Raw genomic sequence first — 20,028 nt, 5'->3', positions numbered from 1 at the left:
ATAGCACTCAGCACTCACATAAATAACAGCATGATAAAATGAATCTTTTATTTTTATAAGGAGAGTTACGAGATTTTCCTATATTTAAATACGAAAATTTAATAAATAAATAAACAAATATTAAATTATACTAATTATTATACAGTACTGAATTAAATATTAATTTAAATTATTACGCATAAGAGAAAAATTCAGTTGCTATGTAATAAAAATTGAATAATTTAAAATTTCTGAACATTTCCACTCAATAAACAATGTAATCAATATCATTAGTACATTTGATAAATAAAAATTCCTTTATCGGATTTCGTAATTTAGCTATTGTGTATATTTACACGAGATATATTGAACTAAGAAACAATCATTTACTAAAATTTACTCGTCACAACATCATGTAAGTTAACTCCTCATTTATAATTTGAAAATATATATATAATGTGATAATTTATAGACTATAATATCATAAGAAGTGTTTTTCATCCTTTCTATTGTTTTAATTACATTTTATATAGATTTATAAATGTATAGAAGAATTACTTATGCAAGGAGTATTACGTATCGCTGAAAATAAGCAATGCTAATTTTAATCCTCACAATAATTATAATTTTAGGCTAATTTCTTTATTATTATCAAAGCTGGAAGTTATAGGATAGACAAATAAATTACTTTAAATTATTGTATTTAAGCAATACCTCGTATAAATTTTGTAAAACAAAGAATTACTTGTGTTGTGTAAAAATTTCTAATAGTTTTTATATCGATTTTAACTGTTAAGCGCGCTCTCAAAAAAAAAAAAAAAAAAAAAACTAGGAGTAAAAGTTTATATAAATACAGTGGAAACTCGATTATCCGAACTTGATGGGATCAAGGGTCTTTCTGATAATTCAGAAATTCGTTTGTTTGTTTTGGATACATCAAGCACCGTGTATTTAAACCATAAATACGGTAATTCAATTATTGTATTTGCAAGTTAATAAATTTACTTAAAACCTAACGTAATGTAACGTGTATGATCTAGTTTCGCGATGCTACAATCGACAAATGACTAGAGAGCCTGCACATAGAGATAGGCTGTGTAAAAGATAAGTCGTGATTTCCAGTTACATGGAGAGTTAGTCTCTGTGTGGTATGTTAGTTCCCACTTAAACCCGTTTCGGATAATCGAGTTTCTTTCTATTGTACGTTTTTCTAATCGATCACACTTAGATAATGCTAAGCATTTATACCTGCTGACTCAGTTATTTGACTTTTGATACAATCTTAGCATGGGATAGATGTATTGATAGTTATTGATAAATCTGAGAAAAATCACATTAAAATTTGTTTTGTAAATTGATGCAGCAAAACATATCTAAACTCAGTTTCTTGAGATGTTTTAGTTCCTTTATTTAGCTTTGAGAAGAGAACAAATCAATGAATTTGTTGGTACCGATTAAGATAAAATTCAAGAATTATTAGAAAGAAATTTATTATATACTAAAAGTAATTTTGGCGTATTAATTATTAATAATGCAATTCTAAATGATTAATTTATTCAATAAAACATTGTATTAAATTATTATTATTATTATATGGTTATTTACTATTCGTGTACTGTACTTTGGATTCAGGAAGTAATATATTCAGTCTCCTTTGCTGAAAGATAGCCTTGAATCTATGAACTTGATAACTTAGATAACATTAGACATATATACAATAGCCTTTATTAATATAATAATTACCGATCTATAATGTAATTTTTCGTGTTTTTAAAATACATTCATAGGGAAAATTCGGTCAAAGGTGCGGAAGAACGAAAAAAACCATTGTACATGAACTGTGAAGGTGTAATAGTGCCAGCGGTGTTATCTCAAGAGGCAGTTCGATCAGCAATACATTACAGTCATCGTCCAGGCGATCTTTTCATTACAACTTATCCGAAATGTGGTACCACGTGGATGCAACATATCGTTATGTTAATTTTACAAGACGGAAAACCCATAAATGATCCATTGGAGTTTTTTTTAAGAACTCCGTCAATAGAAATGTGTGGAGCAGATGCTATTGATCTCATGCCCGGTCCGGGAGTTATCAAAACACATCTTCCTATGGAAAAAATGAAGATGAATCCAAAAGCAAAGTACATCTTTGTCGCTCGAAATCCTAGAGATTGTTGCGTTTCGTTATATCATCACACTAAGAATCTTCTGTTTTATAAATTTGAAGATGGTACTTTTGATGAATTTTTTGAATTATTTATTGAAGGAAATGTAGATTACGGCGATTACTTCGATCATTTGCTTCCTTGGTATAATAGGAGACACGATGACAATATATATTTTACCACTTTTGAGAGAATTAAAAAGAATACCAAAGAAGAAGTCTTAAACATTGCAGCATTTATTGATGAAAAGCACAGAGAAAAATTAGAAAATAATCCGAAATTGTTCGATGATATTTTATATTACAGCAGCTTAGATTACATGAAAACTCATTCGAAATATAAATGCTTCGTACAAAAACTTTCAGATCACATCAAACAAGGGAAGCCTATTTCGTCGGGATTAAAGGCTTTCTATAAAAATTTGCATGACGAAAGCGGGAACAAAAGTATGAAAGGAGAATTTATTAGAAAAGGAACTATTGGAGACTGGAAAAACCATTTCACTCCCGAACAAGAAAGAATATTTCAAGAAAAAGTAAAAATGAAAACACGTAATAGCGATGTTATGGATCTGTGGAAGGAATGAGAATGCAGGAAAACATATTAAGCAATTCAAAAATATCGCTCTTTTTTAATTAAATGCTTTGCTAATGGAATAAATTCTGTTATGCATGCAAATTTTAAATACACAGTGGATTTAGTTTTTCTGTTCGATAACTTTGGTAATATTTTAGTAATATAGAATGTTGAATTTATAAATTAATAATACATTGATCCAACAGCATATTATTTACTGTAAAAAAAATATTTGGTAGCTAAAGAATATGTCGAATACACATAAGAGTACGCTCTCTTATGAAAACTAAAAACTTTTATCTAGAATAATTCTTATTGTAAACACTTATTTACTTTCTAATAAAGATGCATTATGTTTCTGTTTACAGAGTTTACTATTATTTAAAATAATTTAATTAAGAAGGATCTCCGCATGCATCATATACTTTTACTTTTAATTAAAGTTTATTATTTCAAAGTAACTTATACATGTTTGTTAGCGTACTAACTTTAACAAAACAATGACATAAGAGGTACGTATTGACCATCTTGGCAACATATACAGATAAAATACACAATCATAATACCCTGAAAAATAGATAGTATTTACAAGTATTTACAGGGTTGGGTATTATGAAACGCAGTGTACAAATAGTATATTATACACAGTGTACAAATAGTATATTATGGAGTAATACTTTGCGTTACAGAAAGAGGAATGAGGTACATGGCTTACCCGTTAGCTTATATTAGCGGTATACATTATTAGGAAATACAGATGATGAGATGTCACATTGAACATATTGTACGAACGAAGATGTATTACATAGTAAACAAAGAATGTACAATTAATGTAACAGTTAGAGGTACAGAGTCATACAACATGCATCATATACTGCGATTCTTAAAGTTTGATGGGATCAAAGATCCCGCTAAACACCATCTTCAGAGCCCTTACCTACCCCCCTCCCCCGTCGCAGTGACGAAGAATAGGAAACCGAGGTGAAGGATGATGCCCGCAGTTTCGCAGTTTCAAAAATGCATCATATACTGTGCTACTCCGATTTACGAGCATACCTCGCTATTAAAAATCCTCTAAATCGAGACGAAGTTATTCGTTATGTCTTATGATCGAAATGCGTACCTGATTATGTCATAAACCAATTACTAAATATAAATTGAATATTTATTTAAGTTTAATTAATTATTTAATTATTGTTTAATTCGTGTCGTCGCCATATGTTATTTAATAATCAAAGTAAAAATCATATTATAAAAATTTAAGGTAAATTCATATTTATTTTGAAATCATCTGAAGAATTATTCCTACGTCTAGTGTGTTCCTTCCTATACAGCAGAGGTGCCCAAAATTAGAAACGATTGGCGAGCCAAATCTCTTCTAATTCGTAAGTAGGCGGGCTACAAATATTTTTGTATATTCCATACATACAAAAGTTAAGGGTATTTTTACCATCTGTAAGTGATGTATCAAATATGCTTATGAGCCGAATTAACTTGTGCCACAAACCGCATTTCGTCCAGAGCTATGGTTTGGTTACCACAAATTTAGAGTATTAAAATCGCTAGATAAAAGTCGGATCATAGAATAACTTGGTTTCTATATCACTATAAAGTGATTAGAATTTCCGATGGCAGAACGAGACACTAGTTCTTGGTACTTAATGTTTGTTTGTTTAGATAAGATCAAGTATCATGCTAACAGGCCTAGAGGAAAGAAGACCAGTGTGGCCCTTTGGCCCTGAGAACAAAGAGGCAGGACCGGCCCGAGTAATAGCGGGGCCCGGTGCAAGGTTCTCGTGTTGGTCCCATTAATAAAAAAATAACAGTTTCGAACAAAATAATATTTTATCGGTAAACATACCATCCGTTAAATAGATTAGAAAAAGTTAATTTAGCGGATAATAAAATGACCAATTTTTTAATTTCGCAAGAGTTGGATTTTGCAAAATCTCCGGGCCTTGTGCGGTTGCACCGCTCGGCTTTTTGAGGCCTCAAAAGTTAGTTTTATACAGGGTAATTTACTGGTGGCGTTCAGTAGTTTTTCAGGAAAACCGTTGGAGATAGAAAGATGGGACTAATTACCAAGTTTACAGAGCAGATAAGAGGACAATTTTGGTGACCTTGGACGACCTCGAAAATCAGCGGATTGTTTTAGATACAGATAATAAGCTATTTTTAAATTATAAGGAATGCTTTTGGCCATTATATGGATTGCACGCGACAAAATAAACCTCTCTTGTACAGGTCACATTTTCTTAAACCTAAAGGTTTTCCAGTTTCTGCAAAAAATCTTATTTTTATATTTTCCGATTGTTTCTATGATGGGAAGTAATTTTATCAGAAAGCTTTACACGACAGAAAAATTCAGTAAGGCCAGGAACACACATGCGTAAAATTCGGCGTAAAATCTAGCGTAAAACAGAAAGCGTAAAAATTTTTCTAACATTTTGGCTGAAACAGAACTGAAAATAGAGTAGAGCGTGTCTCTACTTTTTACGCCGTAAAATTTTTACGCCAAAATTCCTCCAATAAAGAGAAGTCTTTTCTGTGACGTCAAAGTAGACACGTGCTTTTTATTCTAACAATGGCGGCAATGAGGGTTAACCCTACAATTGTGACGGTCTCGAAAAAACAAAAAATAAATGAAATAGAGGAGTTTATTGAATCCATTCGACCACATCAGTGTCATGTATAAAGCCACTATATTTAAACAACGTTTATGGATGGCTATAGGTGCAAAATTTCAAACAACAGGTAGGTCTAGTAGAATTGATTTATAGGCTTAGCATTTAGATTACACGCACGTTCTTTATTTAAATTCGGAATACAAGTGTATTAATTTAAATTTTCTATATTATAGCAGAGGAAGCGGAAAAAAATGAAAGGTACAAAGGAATTTATATATGAGAGGAAAAAATTAATAAAATGTAGCACTGTTAGTGGCAGTGGTGTTTCCTGTTCGGCCAGAATTTTTACGTATGTGTGTTCTGGCATAAAAGCGTAAAACAGAAACTGAACCGAAAGCTGATTTCTGATTCAGTTTTCTGCCACACAATTTTACGCATGTGTGTTCTTTGCCTAACAAGTTTTTTTACTTTCCTTGCGACATTCAATCAAAATTGCGTGTGTGGCGCCATCTGTTATGATATTATATTATTAATAATTTTTGTATTTTTAATTATTATAAAATGGTAAGAAACTTAATTTTACTTGTTACTAGCATTTACATATTATAAAACCCATTCCTAAAAATTATAATTATGTCTGATCCTACTCGAGATATGACTCACGAACCCCCTTATCACCCCACCTCGTCGACCTTTAATCACGAAATCTATATAAATAAAATGTAATGTTCATTTGTTCAAAATCTTAAATCTCCGAAAGTTCCCCACCGATTGCTTTAAAATTTTGACACAACGTTGCATTCGAGTACGCGCGTGTTTTTATATACCTACTATTATATAGATGTCGAAATTCCCTCCGCAGGCAGTGGATAGAATTAAGGATTATCATGAAGAACTCGGCTTCTATTATACTATTTTAGATGCGGTTTTGATTGCGTTTTAATACGGTACGTCAAGAGAATGTACACTAAGAAAAAATTTTTCGAAATTCTTTCCCGCGGGGAAGAGGTTGTTAACACTTCCCAGAGGGGAAGTGTTAACAATGGAAGTGTTAAGAGAAAGCGACGTGCAAGATTTACAGGCGCAGATGCGGTTTTTTGCATTTTTGCAGGAAATCGAACATATTTTTAGATACATCTAAAAATTCTCTAATTAGTCTGGAAACAGGGGGGACCTAATTCTTGCATTTTGTGAAAACGGGTAGCCAAGTGAAAATTTATGACAATTTAGACGAGTCGAAATTTTTCTTATGAGTTTTTATTTGGTAAAGATAAGCTTGGCGCTTGACAATAATACAGATAGAAATCCTTTGGGTGCCACTTTCAAACAGATCAGGGGGAAAAGCAAGACAGAAAACACGACCATTTCCAGCACTAAATCCAAACAGTGAAACTTCAGAGGAACTTAGAAGTTGGCATTTACTCCTACCATAAGAATTTGTATACTTCAGCAGGATCCATCCAATATTCCACAGAAACATCTTGTGGTTTTCTGTATCTGTAATTACCAAATTCAAAGAAGGAAGAAAATCCGCTGATAAATTGGATGATTAGCAGGATTGTCAACCCAAAAATGACTTGGTCGTGGTCTTCAACTCAATTGGCAATGAATTATTGTGTGGTGAGATGAATTGTTTCTTCGGCGCCTTTCTTATCTAAGACGAATAATTTTATTATTAAAAAAAATAGAAGTCGGTTGGACCAAAAGAGAGTTAAAAGAGAAATTTTGCAATAAAGGAATGGCGAGCTTTCAGGTAGTGAGTTGCAAGTTAAAATCGAATCAAATACAAAATAATTTTGATGTGTACTAAACGAAACAAAAAAAATGGAACACAGTCTAGATAAATTTTCATGAATCGAAACCTCTTTCATTCGTTGTTCTTTGGATAAAGGACAGTTTAATTTTAAAAATCATGTAATTTATATCAGGTTATTTTTTTTGTACTTGCAAGCCAAACCCCACAAATTATCAATAATATGGATAGTTTTTCAAAAAATATATTAAGGTTATAATTTCGACCGTTACGTAAGGATACAACCCACCACGACACAGACGAGAAACGAGGAACGACACTCAAAATAGGTGAAAAGCCAAGTCCTTGGCTTATCACCTATTTTGGTCTCGGGGCAGCCTGTCCTGTTTCTGGCTACTCGGTCGCCCCCATTGAAAGCCCGGTCGAACCCATGACCGATACGAAAAAGTTCTTTTTAATGCCGGCGGGAAGAGAAAATAACCAGAATTACTTTAATTTCCTTAATTAGAAAAGAACTTTATTTGAAAATTTTGTCAATTATTGTAGTGTTCCGAATGAATTAATCGTATTCGGTATCGAATACGATTCTCAGAAACAACAGAGTTAACAGATATTGATACTCAAACACCTCATTTGGATTTTTATATTTAGCCTGGTCGTTTTGAACGTCGTTGTCGTTGACCAACAATTTAAATGGATGGAAATGGCTTATTTCACGACTGGACGAGGCCGATTTTGGATGTAGATGAGCCAATGCTTTCTTCTGTTCGTAGTATCGTTCTCTGTCTCTTTCGGCCATCTCTATGTATGTTCCTTTCTCTTCTCTCTTCATACCATTCCATTTCCTTCCTAATTGCTTAGCTAATTGCCAAACTTTCAGTTCAGGATTTTTCTCTCTCTCGTAAGAATACGTATTTTTTAAAAAGAACATGAAAGAAGGTACATTTTTCTTCGGCAAATATGGCCTCGATTCGTATTTCAGCAATTTCGTAGGACTGGACACCAAAGGATGAAGAGCACTTTTCTCGTTTCGATATCTATTGCAGTCTTCTTTAGCCTTATTTACGTAACCGTTTTTTGTATTTTGGTCTAAAGTTTTCCATTTTATCCCCAACGTTTTGGCGACTTCGGTTATTTTCCATTTCTTTTCCGATCGCAAAGCGCCTTGGTGATCGCGAAAGTATAGTAAAAATGAAGAGGCGGGCCTTTTTGGGAAGTTTGTCAGTTTCTTGATATCTCTTAACTGTTTGCGATGAAACCTTTTCGACTCGGACTCTCCCTTTCTACGAATACGTCTGTAATTCGAAGTCCTGACGTATAACCGCTTAAAAGCCGAAGTTCGAGGAAATTGGCTTTCGGGATTAGCATTCTTCCGATTTTTTCGTCGGGGAGCCATGTTACGGTTAGGCCTCTAGTTCGATTGTATACAGGAACAATACTGTAATTCTTACAACAAAAGAAAACAGACTCTAATTGTTCGTAGGTTAACTCTGTTACGATCAATTGTTATTTATAAATATACCATTACTTTTCACTTTCGATGCCTTGAAATAATTTACAAATTTGAATTAATACAATAAATATTCAATCGAAATACATTGTACCTACAAATTTAGTTGCGGTAAAAGGATGCGAGTAAATTGATAAACGTCACTCGTATAAATCGGTAAATGTAGAGTACCTAGATATCAGAGTAGGGACATACGAGTCATCGCCGCCATGTTCTGTCGACTGTCATCACGTGGTCTATGGGATTACATTAAGAAATGACGATTTTTTTTAGTTTAATAAAAAAATATTTACGTATAAAATGCTTTATTAAACTAAAAAACGTCGTCATTTCTTAATGTAATCTTATAGACCACGTGATGACAGTCGACAGAACATGGCGGCGATGACTCGTATGTCGCTACTCTGATATCTAGGTACTGTATATAAATCCAAACGAAAACATCTGAGATGTAAACAAATTGCGCCAAGTAAAAACTTATCACAATTTTGATTGTCGTCTAAGTTTCTACTTGGCACAAGTTTTTTACATCTCACAAGTCAGATGTTTTCGCTTGCTTTGCTATTGATATCCGCAGGTTTAACTGATGATAGAACAGTTACAGCTCGAACGAGCAAAGTTGCGCACGTCACATACGATGCATCCAATTAGGCTGGCACAAATAGCGCTGTCCAGCCTGACGAAATAGAATCTATCTCGTCGAAGTTAACTGCCGTCCCTCACTCGAAGGCTTTATAGATTTGTACCCTTTCCAGGTTTTTCGGCCGGCCGAGACACTATTTTCTCACAATGGGGTCTTTTTCATTTCTAAGGAGTGACAAAATCGTAGGGTTTTCTAAAACCAATTCTATTCTTACTACATCGGGCTATCTACTTACAGAGGGAACAGAGAGCCTTGCCCTATTACATTGCGTAGTAGGGCAAGGCTCTCAATATTTGTTTAATGGAACTGTCTTGAGCAAATTTGCTATCCATATCACTGTTGATAGCAAATTTCGGACTATCTTCCATCGTTATAGACTTGTAAGCATGACAAAAAATAATCCTTGCCCAAACTTGCTAATATTTATAAACAATACTTCATAATAAATGCAAAGAAATGCCGTTTTTTTTAAAAAATGAGACAACGAGATTATCCAGTTAAAATAGTATTAAACTAAAAATCAATAAATTATTCAAGATATGGAGTTTGGGACTCTATAATTTCAAATTAAATAAAACTTATTTAAGAATATTATTTTAGTAAAGCAATTGGTTGATTAGTTTATCTAAATTCCACGTGTTTCTAAATCATATAGTACATTGATAATTCGAGGACTTCATTTATAAACGCAACATATAAAGGACAGCAAGTTTTAAGTAAATTAAATCCTATATGTCTTGATCCAAAAATCCCGTGGGCGCTCTCGTTATTTGAACTGTGTTACTACAGAAGATAATTTACTAACTATAAAAATAATTATGTACTTTATACCTTATTAATTCTAATATTTAATTTTTTTTCAGTTTATCTAGTGGATACTTTAATAAATTTTGTCACTGTGTACAAAATTAGCCGATATAATGCATTTAAATTGGACAAATACAATTTGAAATTAAATGTAACAGTCGAAACAGACTTCATTTAATCTGAGTATAAATTTTTAATTAATGATATTTAAATTCTTAAAACCAATTGTACACTGTAATATATTAACAAATAATTTAATGTTTAATGTATATTAATGCTTTTAAATTATCATATAATAAAGCAAAGAATAGGTTTTATAATCTGTCAATGTAAATACTGTACAAGTTTCAAAAAACAGTTGTTTATTTTCCTTCTGTTATAGGCCTATATAACAGAGAAAAAGTAGAGCGATTGGTCAAAACTGACCCCACCCTAAGATTTTTACATTTTTGGACTCGGACCTCGAAACTTTGAGAAATGCATAATAATTTGGGTGGGTTTTTCTGAATATATAAATGTTAATGTTTGTGGTAGGAACTATTTTGTTCAACATTTTATAGGTTAATAATTCCTGTGCCTTTTGTCGAAAATTTCTGAAATTTTGCAGGAGATTGTGAATTAGGAGGATTGGTGTTATTAAATTTTGTTGGTTGAAGGTCAAATGGATGGGAAAATACAGGGAGACTAGATTTTTCCGCATCTGTTATAGAATATTCTTACACCAGCGATTTTTTTTTCGTTTGTTTAAAGTGCTCATTAAGTTCTTCGTGATTAGGGTGACAACATCTGAGAAAGAGTGACAATATTATCTATATATTTAGTAACTATTTGCTATGTAAAAATATTATCAGCCGGAAACCTCTCTAACGTGGAAACGGAACTAATTAAGTAACGTAACACTATGAAAGCGGAATTTTTCGGCGTAACCACAGCGAAATTTTAAATAATTAATGTTGTTAATTCCTGGCTCGAATCATGGTCAGTCTGTCAATGAGGAAACTAACCATCTAGCATTTGTTTCCCCTTTGTTAAGACGATACTTTCATTATTTGATAGTAGATACAACAACAAAACGCCTTCGTTTCTCCCCAATTTACTAAAACAATTCAGTAGTAAAAACATATTCCGCTAAAATCACAACCTGCCAAAACAGAACATTTTGTTTGGTATTGTTTTGAAAAGGTTTTATTATATTTATTAAATAACTTAGTTTTCGTAAAGCGTGCTTGACAAAAACGACCTTACGTCCTATGTAAAGTTGAATGACTTCGTATCGAAGTCTTTCAATTTTATAAAATACTCACGTGATTCAAGATGTATCGTGTATCACGTGAGTATTTTTAGTTCCCTCTTATTAAGAAAATAAAATTATAATTTAAAACAATGATTGAAATTTAGTGTTTGTTTTTATTTGGTTTCCGTCAATTAATCGTTTACCCATCACGAAAGAAATTATGAAAGGGTCATATCTCGCCCATTATCACTTCCACTATTCGTGAAACATTTTTTTTCTTCTTAGGACTGCAACTGAGCAGGAGCCGAACACCTCATCAGATATGATCCATTTTCCACTAATTCAGTGTAACATTTCAATTTTCAAGTAAACTTTAGTTATCAACTTTTATAAATTTCATTCCTCATCTATACTTTTATTGTGCTAGAAATTGTTATAATTATAATAGACTTAAAGACAAATCCACAGAACAATTTGTTGTAATTGTATATTAGCCATCATAGGACCACAACACTCATTCATTCATAATAATACTTTATTTAAAAAACACCTCTGCTCCGCAGAACATCGCAGAGGATGATATACATAGACACGGAGAACTAAAACATAGTGAGGATACATGAGATCAGCAGCGCCGCTAGCTGTTTGTGCTCCCGTGTGCAATACAGATTATGCCGCCCTCTTTAACAACGACGACCTACGCTGAGCTCACCATCATCATAATAATACTTTATTTAAAAAAGACCTCTGCTCCGCAGATCATCGCAGAGATTGATATACATACACACGGAGAACTAAAACATAGTGAGGATACATAAGATTATAGAATATACATACTGTTATATAAAACATATGTAGAAAACAGATTATTTCACTTATAATGGATACAATGAGTAATAAATTACAGCGCAACAAATAATATACAAATTAAGAACTAATGCAAAAGTATTACACAGATTAAAATACAGAGAATATAATAAATCCTAATGGGTATTGAATGGCGTGGTATAATAGTGACTAACAAATAGGAAATAGAACAAAGCGATGATGGACATAAAATACCGGTTACATATACAGGTAACCCCCGTATAACACGGGAGTTACGTTCCAAAAAATTGCCGTGTTATGCGAATCCATGTTATACGAAACAAAGAACTAGTGCGAAAAGGGGGGTTAGGTTCCAAAAATTAAAAAAACATGCTGTTAAATCCTTCTTTAAATCGGATTTATTATTCACAAGTCGAAAGGCCGGATGCAGCAGGCATCGGGGCATACAAAATTACAAATAAAAATAATAATATACTGAATATAATACCGTAAAAATATAAAATAAATATAAAATAATTTATATTGTTAATTTAAATTAATTTAAATAGTAGCCAGGGGCGCCCCTAGTGGCCATTTTTGCGATACAGTGATATAATCCGGTTTTCAGCCTTATATAGAAGATTTTTTCATGGATAAAATACTTATTTATATAAGTAAATATAAGTAAATAATTTACCAGAGGATCATTCATCCTGTATGATGATTTCAGCATGATCATCATCAACTGGTAACAGTTTTTATTACATTTCATATTGTACTGTACGAATGTTTTACCTAATTCCCGAACCGTGTTAGAGTGAACCCGTGTTATACGGGGGATGTTCCCAATTCTTGAACCGTGTTAGAGTGAATCTGTGTTATAGAAGTGCGTGTTATACGGGGGTTACCTGTACATATAAATACAATTATAACAGTTAATAGATATCCGCACGCGCGGAATGCTCCTATTACCGATGAATTTAAAGTAACTCTTGATGAGGCACTGAAACTGCTCTAGTAGTGTGTGATTGCTCAACAGTTCATTTGGGGAGCAAGGACGTGGAATATCAGCAGCGCCAGCAAGAAGTTGGATTCTGATTCTGTTACTCTCCATCGTTGGTCACTGATAGATGTATTGCAGATTGTGCACTCGTCGTCCTCCTGGATTTTGAACTTTTTAAGGTAGCTGGCGAAAGACCCATGTCCAGTTAGGAACTGGACTTCTTCGTGAGTGTAGAAGCGTCTTTTCTGTTTTAGATTGGTTTGAACCTTGGGAAAAATAATCGTGTAATAGTACCAGTTAGCTCATTTCTCCAGTCGCTTTCCTAGATTTGTTCTCATTCTTGATGGTTTTTGCACTATTCTTTGTAATGACATTGTAGACATAATCACCTTTACAATCCATAGCAGCCTATCTGGCCAGATCATCCGATCTGTCATTGCCAAGCAGCCCCTAGTGACTCCTATTCCAGGAGAGAGAGAATTTGTTGGTACTACCCAACGCCAGGTGGTTAATGCTGTTGGCAGTCTTATGGGTGCACTTAAAGTCCTGTGGTTTTATACAATTTATGAATAACCTTTTCTGGCTGCGGGCTTTGTAGGCTTTCGGAGGCCCGCATTTTTTCTCAGGCTTTCATCCTGCTGATTACCAACATAGTAAGTAACTTCCAGTACAAAAGGCACTCAAATAATATAGGCTAACGATACGCATACATAGTTCATAGTTATTATCTTTGTCTTACTGGTCACATTTAGTTTGAATGGTCTTCGTCACAAAACTCACTTTGAATAGGGATGAGGCAAAATATAGCACAAAAGAATCACGTAGCCAAAGATTACGTGATTACCTTATATTGTGATGTTTATAGATTACGTAAATCGAAGAGAGATGCCACTAAAGAAGCTGTTCATTGGCGAGTGGATTTATTATAAATTACTTAGTAATATCGTTACTGAATTTTACTAATATTACGTATGTCTTTTCGTAGCTGTTATTATTTATAATCATTCTGACAAAATATTTTCATGGATCGACGATTTTAGGACGTGGTTTCTCGTGGATTATTGAACAATGTTTAATTATTTCATTAAGTCAAAAGTAATTGATGAAGACGTAAATTATTATTATTTTCAGCATTTGTTACCAAAAACAGTTGTTGATTTTAACCCTGGAATATTCATAATGCGAGGCGTTGTATTCTGCCAAGCCTGTTGGTGAAGTTTGTTAGTGATTTTTTGGAAAGTTAAAATTTATGGAAAATATTCCTGTTTTGTAGTTGTATCGTTATTTTCGTCGATTCTCAGTGGAATAGAGGAAAATCCCGATCCTTTATCCCGTACTCCTCCTGATTCACAAGTTCAGTTTACTAATGAGCAAGTTTACTTAAGAGCAAGTGACGACGTTCTCCTAGCGAACCTACGTTGAAAAATGCAAAATTGGACGATTTTGTTTTCCTGCTAAACCTGAACCAAGTAAGTCGATTCCCAACGAAATACTTTCATATGTAGATGAAAGGTTTGATACAATGCTTAATGCTTGAAGTAAGGTGTCTGCTAGAATCGATTGGCTTGTTAATTTACATAACGAAAGCGATGAAAGGTTGACTAAGATTGAAACTAAACTAAAGGCAGTTTTCAGTAATTCATGGTCTGATGGAAACCGATGATGATCTGAGTAGTAAGGTACAAGAGTTGTTTACGGTAATAGTAGAAGAACCTAAGACTATTCCTACGGCAAGGATGACAAAGCTCTATACAGGGTGGGCCAGCGAAAACGAAACGGCAGAGTGTTCGTGTTCGTCCAAGCAAAGCGCTCGGACAGGTCGATTTTACTCTCGAGGGGACATCTTTTGCAATAAAGTTTTTGCGATTCTGAATACAACAGACAACAAAAAATTTTAAAAACTTATTTATTTTGTATTAACTAAACAAGCATTTATTTCGAAAAAAACGTTTGTTTAGTTAATATTCAGAATCGCGAAAACTTTATTGCAAAGGATTTCCCCTCGAGAGTAAAATCGACCTGTCCGAGCGCATTGCTTGGTCGAACACAAACACCCTGCCGTTTCGTTTTCGCTGGCCCACCCTGTATATAAAATATTTTGGTCGGTTGTTATCGGATAAACAGTTAATTTTTATAAATTTTGCATGGTTTTTAAGATTAATTTAAAAAAAAAAATAAATAACATCTTTGAGACTTGGGTTGGATATCTTGACTAAGAAAGGTAATAGTTTTTTGCGCCGATCATCAATACAAATCTGAAAAGAAGAAGGTTCGATTAATAGCAGAAGTTTCGATAGTTAATTCTGAAATGTTTACTATAGATTCAGAGAGGGGAGAGCTTGTGAATCTTAATTTTTTGTTACTGCCTTTGAACACGGGATCTCAAAGCCCCACTTAGAGTTCAGCGAAACTTTCGCAAGCTGAAAGTAGAAATTGTGGCATGGAACTGCCAAGAAACCTTTCTGTTTAATTTAAATGACAGAGAATTTGTTGATAATGTTCTGCAGTTTTCAGTTTGGCCTGACGAGACATGGCTTACTTTTCCAGTTAAATCGAGAATAAATAAGATTTACCCAACAATGAGGGTTTTTGGAAAGCTCGCAACTAAGGCTTGAGATCGACGAAGGCCATCAGAAGGTCTTCTTGTATACAACTGTAGAGCCTATTGACAACATAGAATTAACTAATTCAAATGTGTGCTATCGAGGAAAAGGAGGAAAATTTTTTCACTTTTTATGGATATAAAAAAGGCATATCATAATGTTAACCTTGATTTATTGTGGAGAAAACTTTATAATGTGGGACTTTCCAGATCCTTCATTATTTTGCTTAGGAACTACTAGCTATCAAATAAAAGGAGACACTGTTAATTCTACTTACATAATACCTATTAGAGGTTTACCTCAGGAAGAATCACTAAGCCCTTTGTTGTTCAAAAAAAAAATTCCATTCAGGAAACATGAGGAATAATGTGAATTTCGAATTTTGGTTACGATGTAGATGGATTATGCATGTTAGACACTTTAAAAAATCATGTTAATTTTTTTAAAAGTTTGTACAATTTACTCGAAGTCTAAAGTTATCGAGGAGGAAAGTTTATCAATGGTAATTAACATGTTAAACGTGTCCTTAATGTCTTTAATGCGTATTAAATATCATAAAAGTGTATTAAAGGTGTGTTAACATTGTGTGAGGTAAAAATTTTGTAAAGGGTTTATATGTGGTTCAATTGTGCGTTTAAAGTGTGCAAATGAGAGTTAAATGTGTTTAAATGTGCGTTTATAGTGCGTAAATGTGAGTTAAACGAGTTAAATTTGTCATAACCAAAGATATGTAATAGTGATTTCCGACCCGAAAGTCAACGTGAACAACACATAGAAGACTAGGTGGGCGTGGATCGCAGGTGCCACCCTCTATCGAGATGCTGCCTATCGTAGATGAAAGGCGAGAGATAAGAACTGCAGTCTTTCGATTCACAAGAGGAGTAAAATTTATGTACAATACAGGCAAATTTTGTTCGAACCACTGATGTATAGAATCTCGTAATTCACTTCGTCCCTGCATCGATTGAATTTATAGGTAGTATGACTACTATTTTATTTTTCGTTTCTGGTCCAAGAGTACGAAAAGTAACCAAAAGCAGGGGGAAAAGTAAATAGCAAATTTACGTTTTAAAAAAAAAAGTTTAAATATAGGCGCGTTTAGGTTATTGTCGACGGTCACCATCTTGTTTGCACATTTGCGTGTGCAAACAAGATGGCGACTGGAAGCGCCGCCATTTTGTATACCTAGGCTCACATTAACCCTATTATAATTGATCAATATTAAGTATTCAAACGTTTTTATTGTAGATATAGTTATTTAATATATCCGAGTTAATTACTAGGATATATTAAGTAACTTTGACACCGCGTAACTCAAAAACTTAGTTTATTTATTGAGATTTAAAATTTTTCTGTTACCGAAGTCAGTGTCTGCATTTCATATCAACGAGTTACTCACAATTAATGAAGTCAGTAAAGTCAAAGTATGCTTATTACATTATATTATAAAAAGAAAAAATACACTGTCTTTAAAAGAACTTTTATTTCAAAAACCGAATAATTAATCAAATTTGAAAACATTTCTATACATGAAAACAAACGTATTAATTATTCTTATTTATGTGATCCTGCAAAGAATACAGAAACTTGAATATATTTAATTTATTGTTTTAGAAATTTAATAAAATTCATATTTATTTACCATGATTATATTTTCACATTGTTTAACATTGTCTTCCATTGCCTAAAGTGAAATTTTAAAAAGAAATAATCAAAAAGTCGACATTTGATACGTTAATATCAAATTATAAGTTAACCAGTTCTTACAAGTTGTAGATGATCTTTTAATTCTTCCATTTTTTTCTAAATATTAAAACACTTAATATTATTTACATAATTAATTTATTAAAACTATAAACTAATATAAAACATCAAAAAATGCGAATTTAAATTAAATGTAAATTACAACATAAAGAAATTATTTTATGCTTACCCATTTATTCCAATGGTTCATATAACTGCAAATCTGTAAATTTTCAACATTTATTATAATTAAAAATATAATAAAATGTTTTAATATACAATTTCAAGTTCACAAGCTAGAACAGAATGTGTAAGTTAAGATGTAATAGTTCTAATATTAAGTATAATTGAATACTCTTATTAAGGAAAATATCGGATAACTCTGGTCTTTGTTTTCTCTGGACGTTACAAGAACCAACGGTGATAAAAATAGAATTGAAGAAAAAAAATTGAAGATAATTATAAAATCTTATTCTGAGCAAAGCAGACAGAGGAATTGGTCCGTTCTGTCTCGAAAATTATATTGTTCTCATGAAACGCACTTTTATACGGAATGGTATATGAATTCAAACATTGTTTTGTCAAATGTACAGGGTGGGAAAGAAAGGCACTTAACATCCCTGCTGCAGAATGTAGATGTACCCAAAGTTAATTCGCTCATGTTAGGAACACAGACCAAGGGGAACAGATTGACGTGTGTTACATGCATGGCGGCCATATCGAAACTGTAAATAGGAAAGGGGTCATGTGACACATCGTTTAGGGTCAGAATTTCACAAGGAATTGATTACTGGAAGATTTTATCAATCTAGCTCGAACGACTACGGAGTTATGAATGTTACATGATGTGCTCAATGGACATTCTTTGGGTACATTTGGGCGTGAAATGACTCTTTCCCACTCTGTATTGTAAAAATTCGTTATACTGTTATTAGTATACAAATCAAATATTCATAATAATGTATTTCCCCTTGTAATGGACAAATGTGTTTTAAAATAATTAGTAATATTTATTTAAACACCCAAAAAATCTTAAAATTCGCCCCTACTTTCAAAATTAAGAAATATGGTAAATGCTAAAAAATGCCACTGTAAAAACAGGTTTTAGAATAAAGTTCTCCTGTGGCAAGATAACAGTCAAAAAAAATCCGGGACAATCCCGCAAAACCGAAACATCTGGCAACGTTGTTTATAACCTCTTGTTATGCACGCTATTTCCAGCAGATGGCATTAAACGTTTTAAGCTTCATCTGCAGGAAAAACTTTAAGAAAATTCTCGTAAATGGAACATAGATAGAACTTATTATGAAATATAAACATTTGAAAGTGACCAAGAATTAATTAAAATGCAACAATATTTTGCATATTTAAATAAAGAATTCGCAAGTCTTCTATTTAAAAGAATATATAATTTTAATTTTAAGCAAATTAATCGATAATAGATTACTGTAAGATCTATCCTTAATTTAATGCAAATATCTTAACGAAAGAAAATTAAAAAAAAACAAAAAAAATTCATACCTCAGTTTCATTATCCGTTTGAAAAAGGTGTATGTATATACTTTTAAACTAAAATAATAAATTAAATCATAAATAATTAACAATTTTCCCGTTTAGTAGACTATATAAAATTTGATTAACTTACTGCATTTCTTATATCACGACAGAGATCCTCGTTTCCTTCGATGTCTACAAAAATAATTCAAAACATATTTCATATTGTATACATTTAACAATGTAATTATTATAATAACGTACCCATAAAATATATAACGATAATATATAAACAGAATATCGCTTTCATATTCGCTGAAATAAGACTTCTGAAATATGGCTTCTCGAATGATACAGCCGATTCAGCTGAATAAATAGCTCTGTTTAAATTCTACATACAATTTTATCGAAGGTGATTTCGTAATTGTTTTATTTCCTGCTAAAATAGGCGTAATAACTCTATTAAAACTTTAATGTTATTTCTATATTATTACGATTAGATTGATCATAGAGATGATCATAAATCTATACGATCAGCTTGATCATACAGATTAATTTTACTGTTTTCCTTCGTGGTGATGTGTGTGAGGTAATGAAGGGGGTTGTCCTTACGTAACTCGAGTGTAAACGAAGACCGAAGTGATATGCAGGAACGTCTATTCGACACCAGTGTGAGGTCGGAAATTTTACTGTGACACCTATTGTGAGGGTGACGTTAATCCAAGCTTGACGCACTAGGACTGGCGCCCTATATTTCGAAAGCAGCATAAGTCGAGAGCTGAAGAGAGATGATTCGCCTTTCTTGGATGGCGGGAGATTTCATACAATCCCGTGTCCGAGTAGGTAAGTAGAATGACGACACTTGTATGTCGGTTGGCAGGATTATTCCAAACAAACAATCACTCGAAATTCGTGTAATTGGGGAACTAATTAAAGTGTTTGCAACAACCGTTACATGGACACACGGGGAACTTCTCGGGGAGCTTTTCGAGGAGGAACCCTGTTTTCGGGCATTATCTTCAATTTTTATTAGGGATCATTAAATATGTCGATCTTTTACCCAATTTGGTCAAATCGTGTACTG

The 20,028-nt window shown here is 32.9% G+C and overlaps 2 protein-coding genes and 1 long non-coding RNA gene across 3 annotated transcripts; 1 reads left to right on the top strand and 2 right to left on the bottom strand.

Annotated features, from left to right (window-relative positions):
- The first annotated feature begins 345 nt into the window (after window positions 1–345).
- On the top strand, window positions 346–2,943 carry LOC136983894 (sulfotransferase ssu-1-like). The gene is made up of 2 exons (XM_067280782.1): window positions 346–394; window positions 1,767–2,943. Coding segments are annotated over exons 1-2 (966 nt in total). The 5' UTR covers window positions 346–392; the 3' UTR covers window positions 2,731–2,943.
- A 4,716-nt stretch (window positions 2,944–7,659) lies between these two features.
- LOC136984259 (uncharacterized) lies at window positions 7,660–8,496 on the bottom strand. The gene has a single exon (XM_067281177.1). The coding sequence runs from the start codon at window positions 8,494–8,496 to the stop codon at window positions 7,660–7,662; it is 837 nt and encodes a 278-aa protein (XP_067137278.1).
- An 8,852-nt stretch (window positions 8,497–17,348) lies between these two features.
- Window positions 17,349–19,319, bottom strand: LOC136983888 (uncharacterized). The gene is made up of 5 exons (XR_010882122.1): window positions 19,096–19,319; window positions 18,972–19,019; window positions 17,641–17,673; window positions 17,475–17,510; window positions 17,349–17,391 (listed from the first exon to the last, which is right to left on the bottom strand). It is a non-coding gene; the product is annotated as an uncharacterized lncRNA (long non-coding RNA).
- Between the last annotated feature and the right edge of the window lie 709 nt (window positions 19,320–20,028).

This window comes from Centruroides vittatus, unplaced genomic scaffold, assembly GCF_030686945.1.
Source record: "Centruroides vittatus isolate TY-2023 unplaced genomic scaffold, ASM3068694v2 contig_120, whole genome shotgun sequence".
Classification (NCBI taxonomy): Eukaryota; Metazoa; Arthropoda; class Arachnida; order Scorpiones; family Buthidae; genus Centruroides; species Centruroides vittatus.
The sequence above is the reverse complement of the archived record's forward strand: the minus strand, read 5'-3'. Positions and strand labels throughout refer to the sequence as shown.

Excerpts from the sequence above, each read along its gene's own strand:
- LOC136984259 (XM_067281177.1), bottom strand. The coding sequence starts at position 8,496 with ATGGCTCCCCGACGAAAAAATCGGAAGAATGCTAATCCCGAAAGCCAA.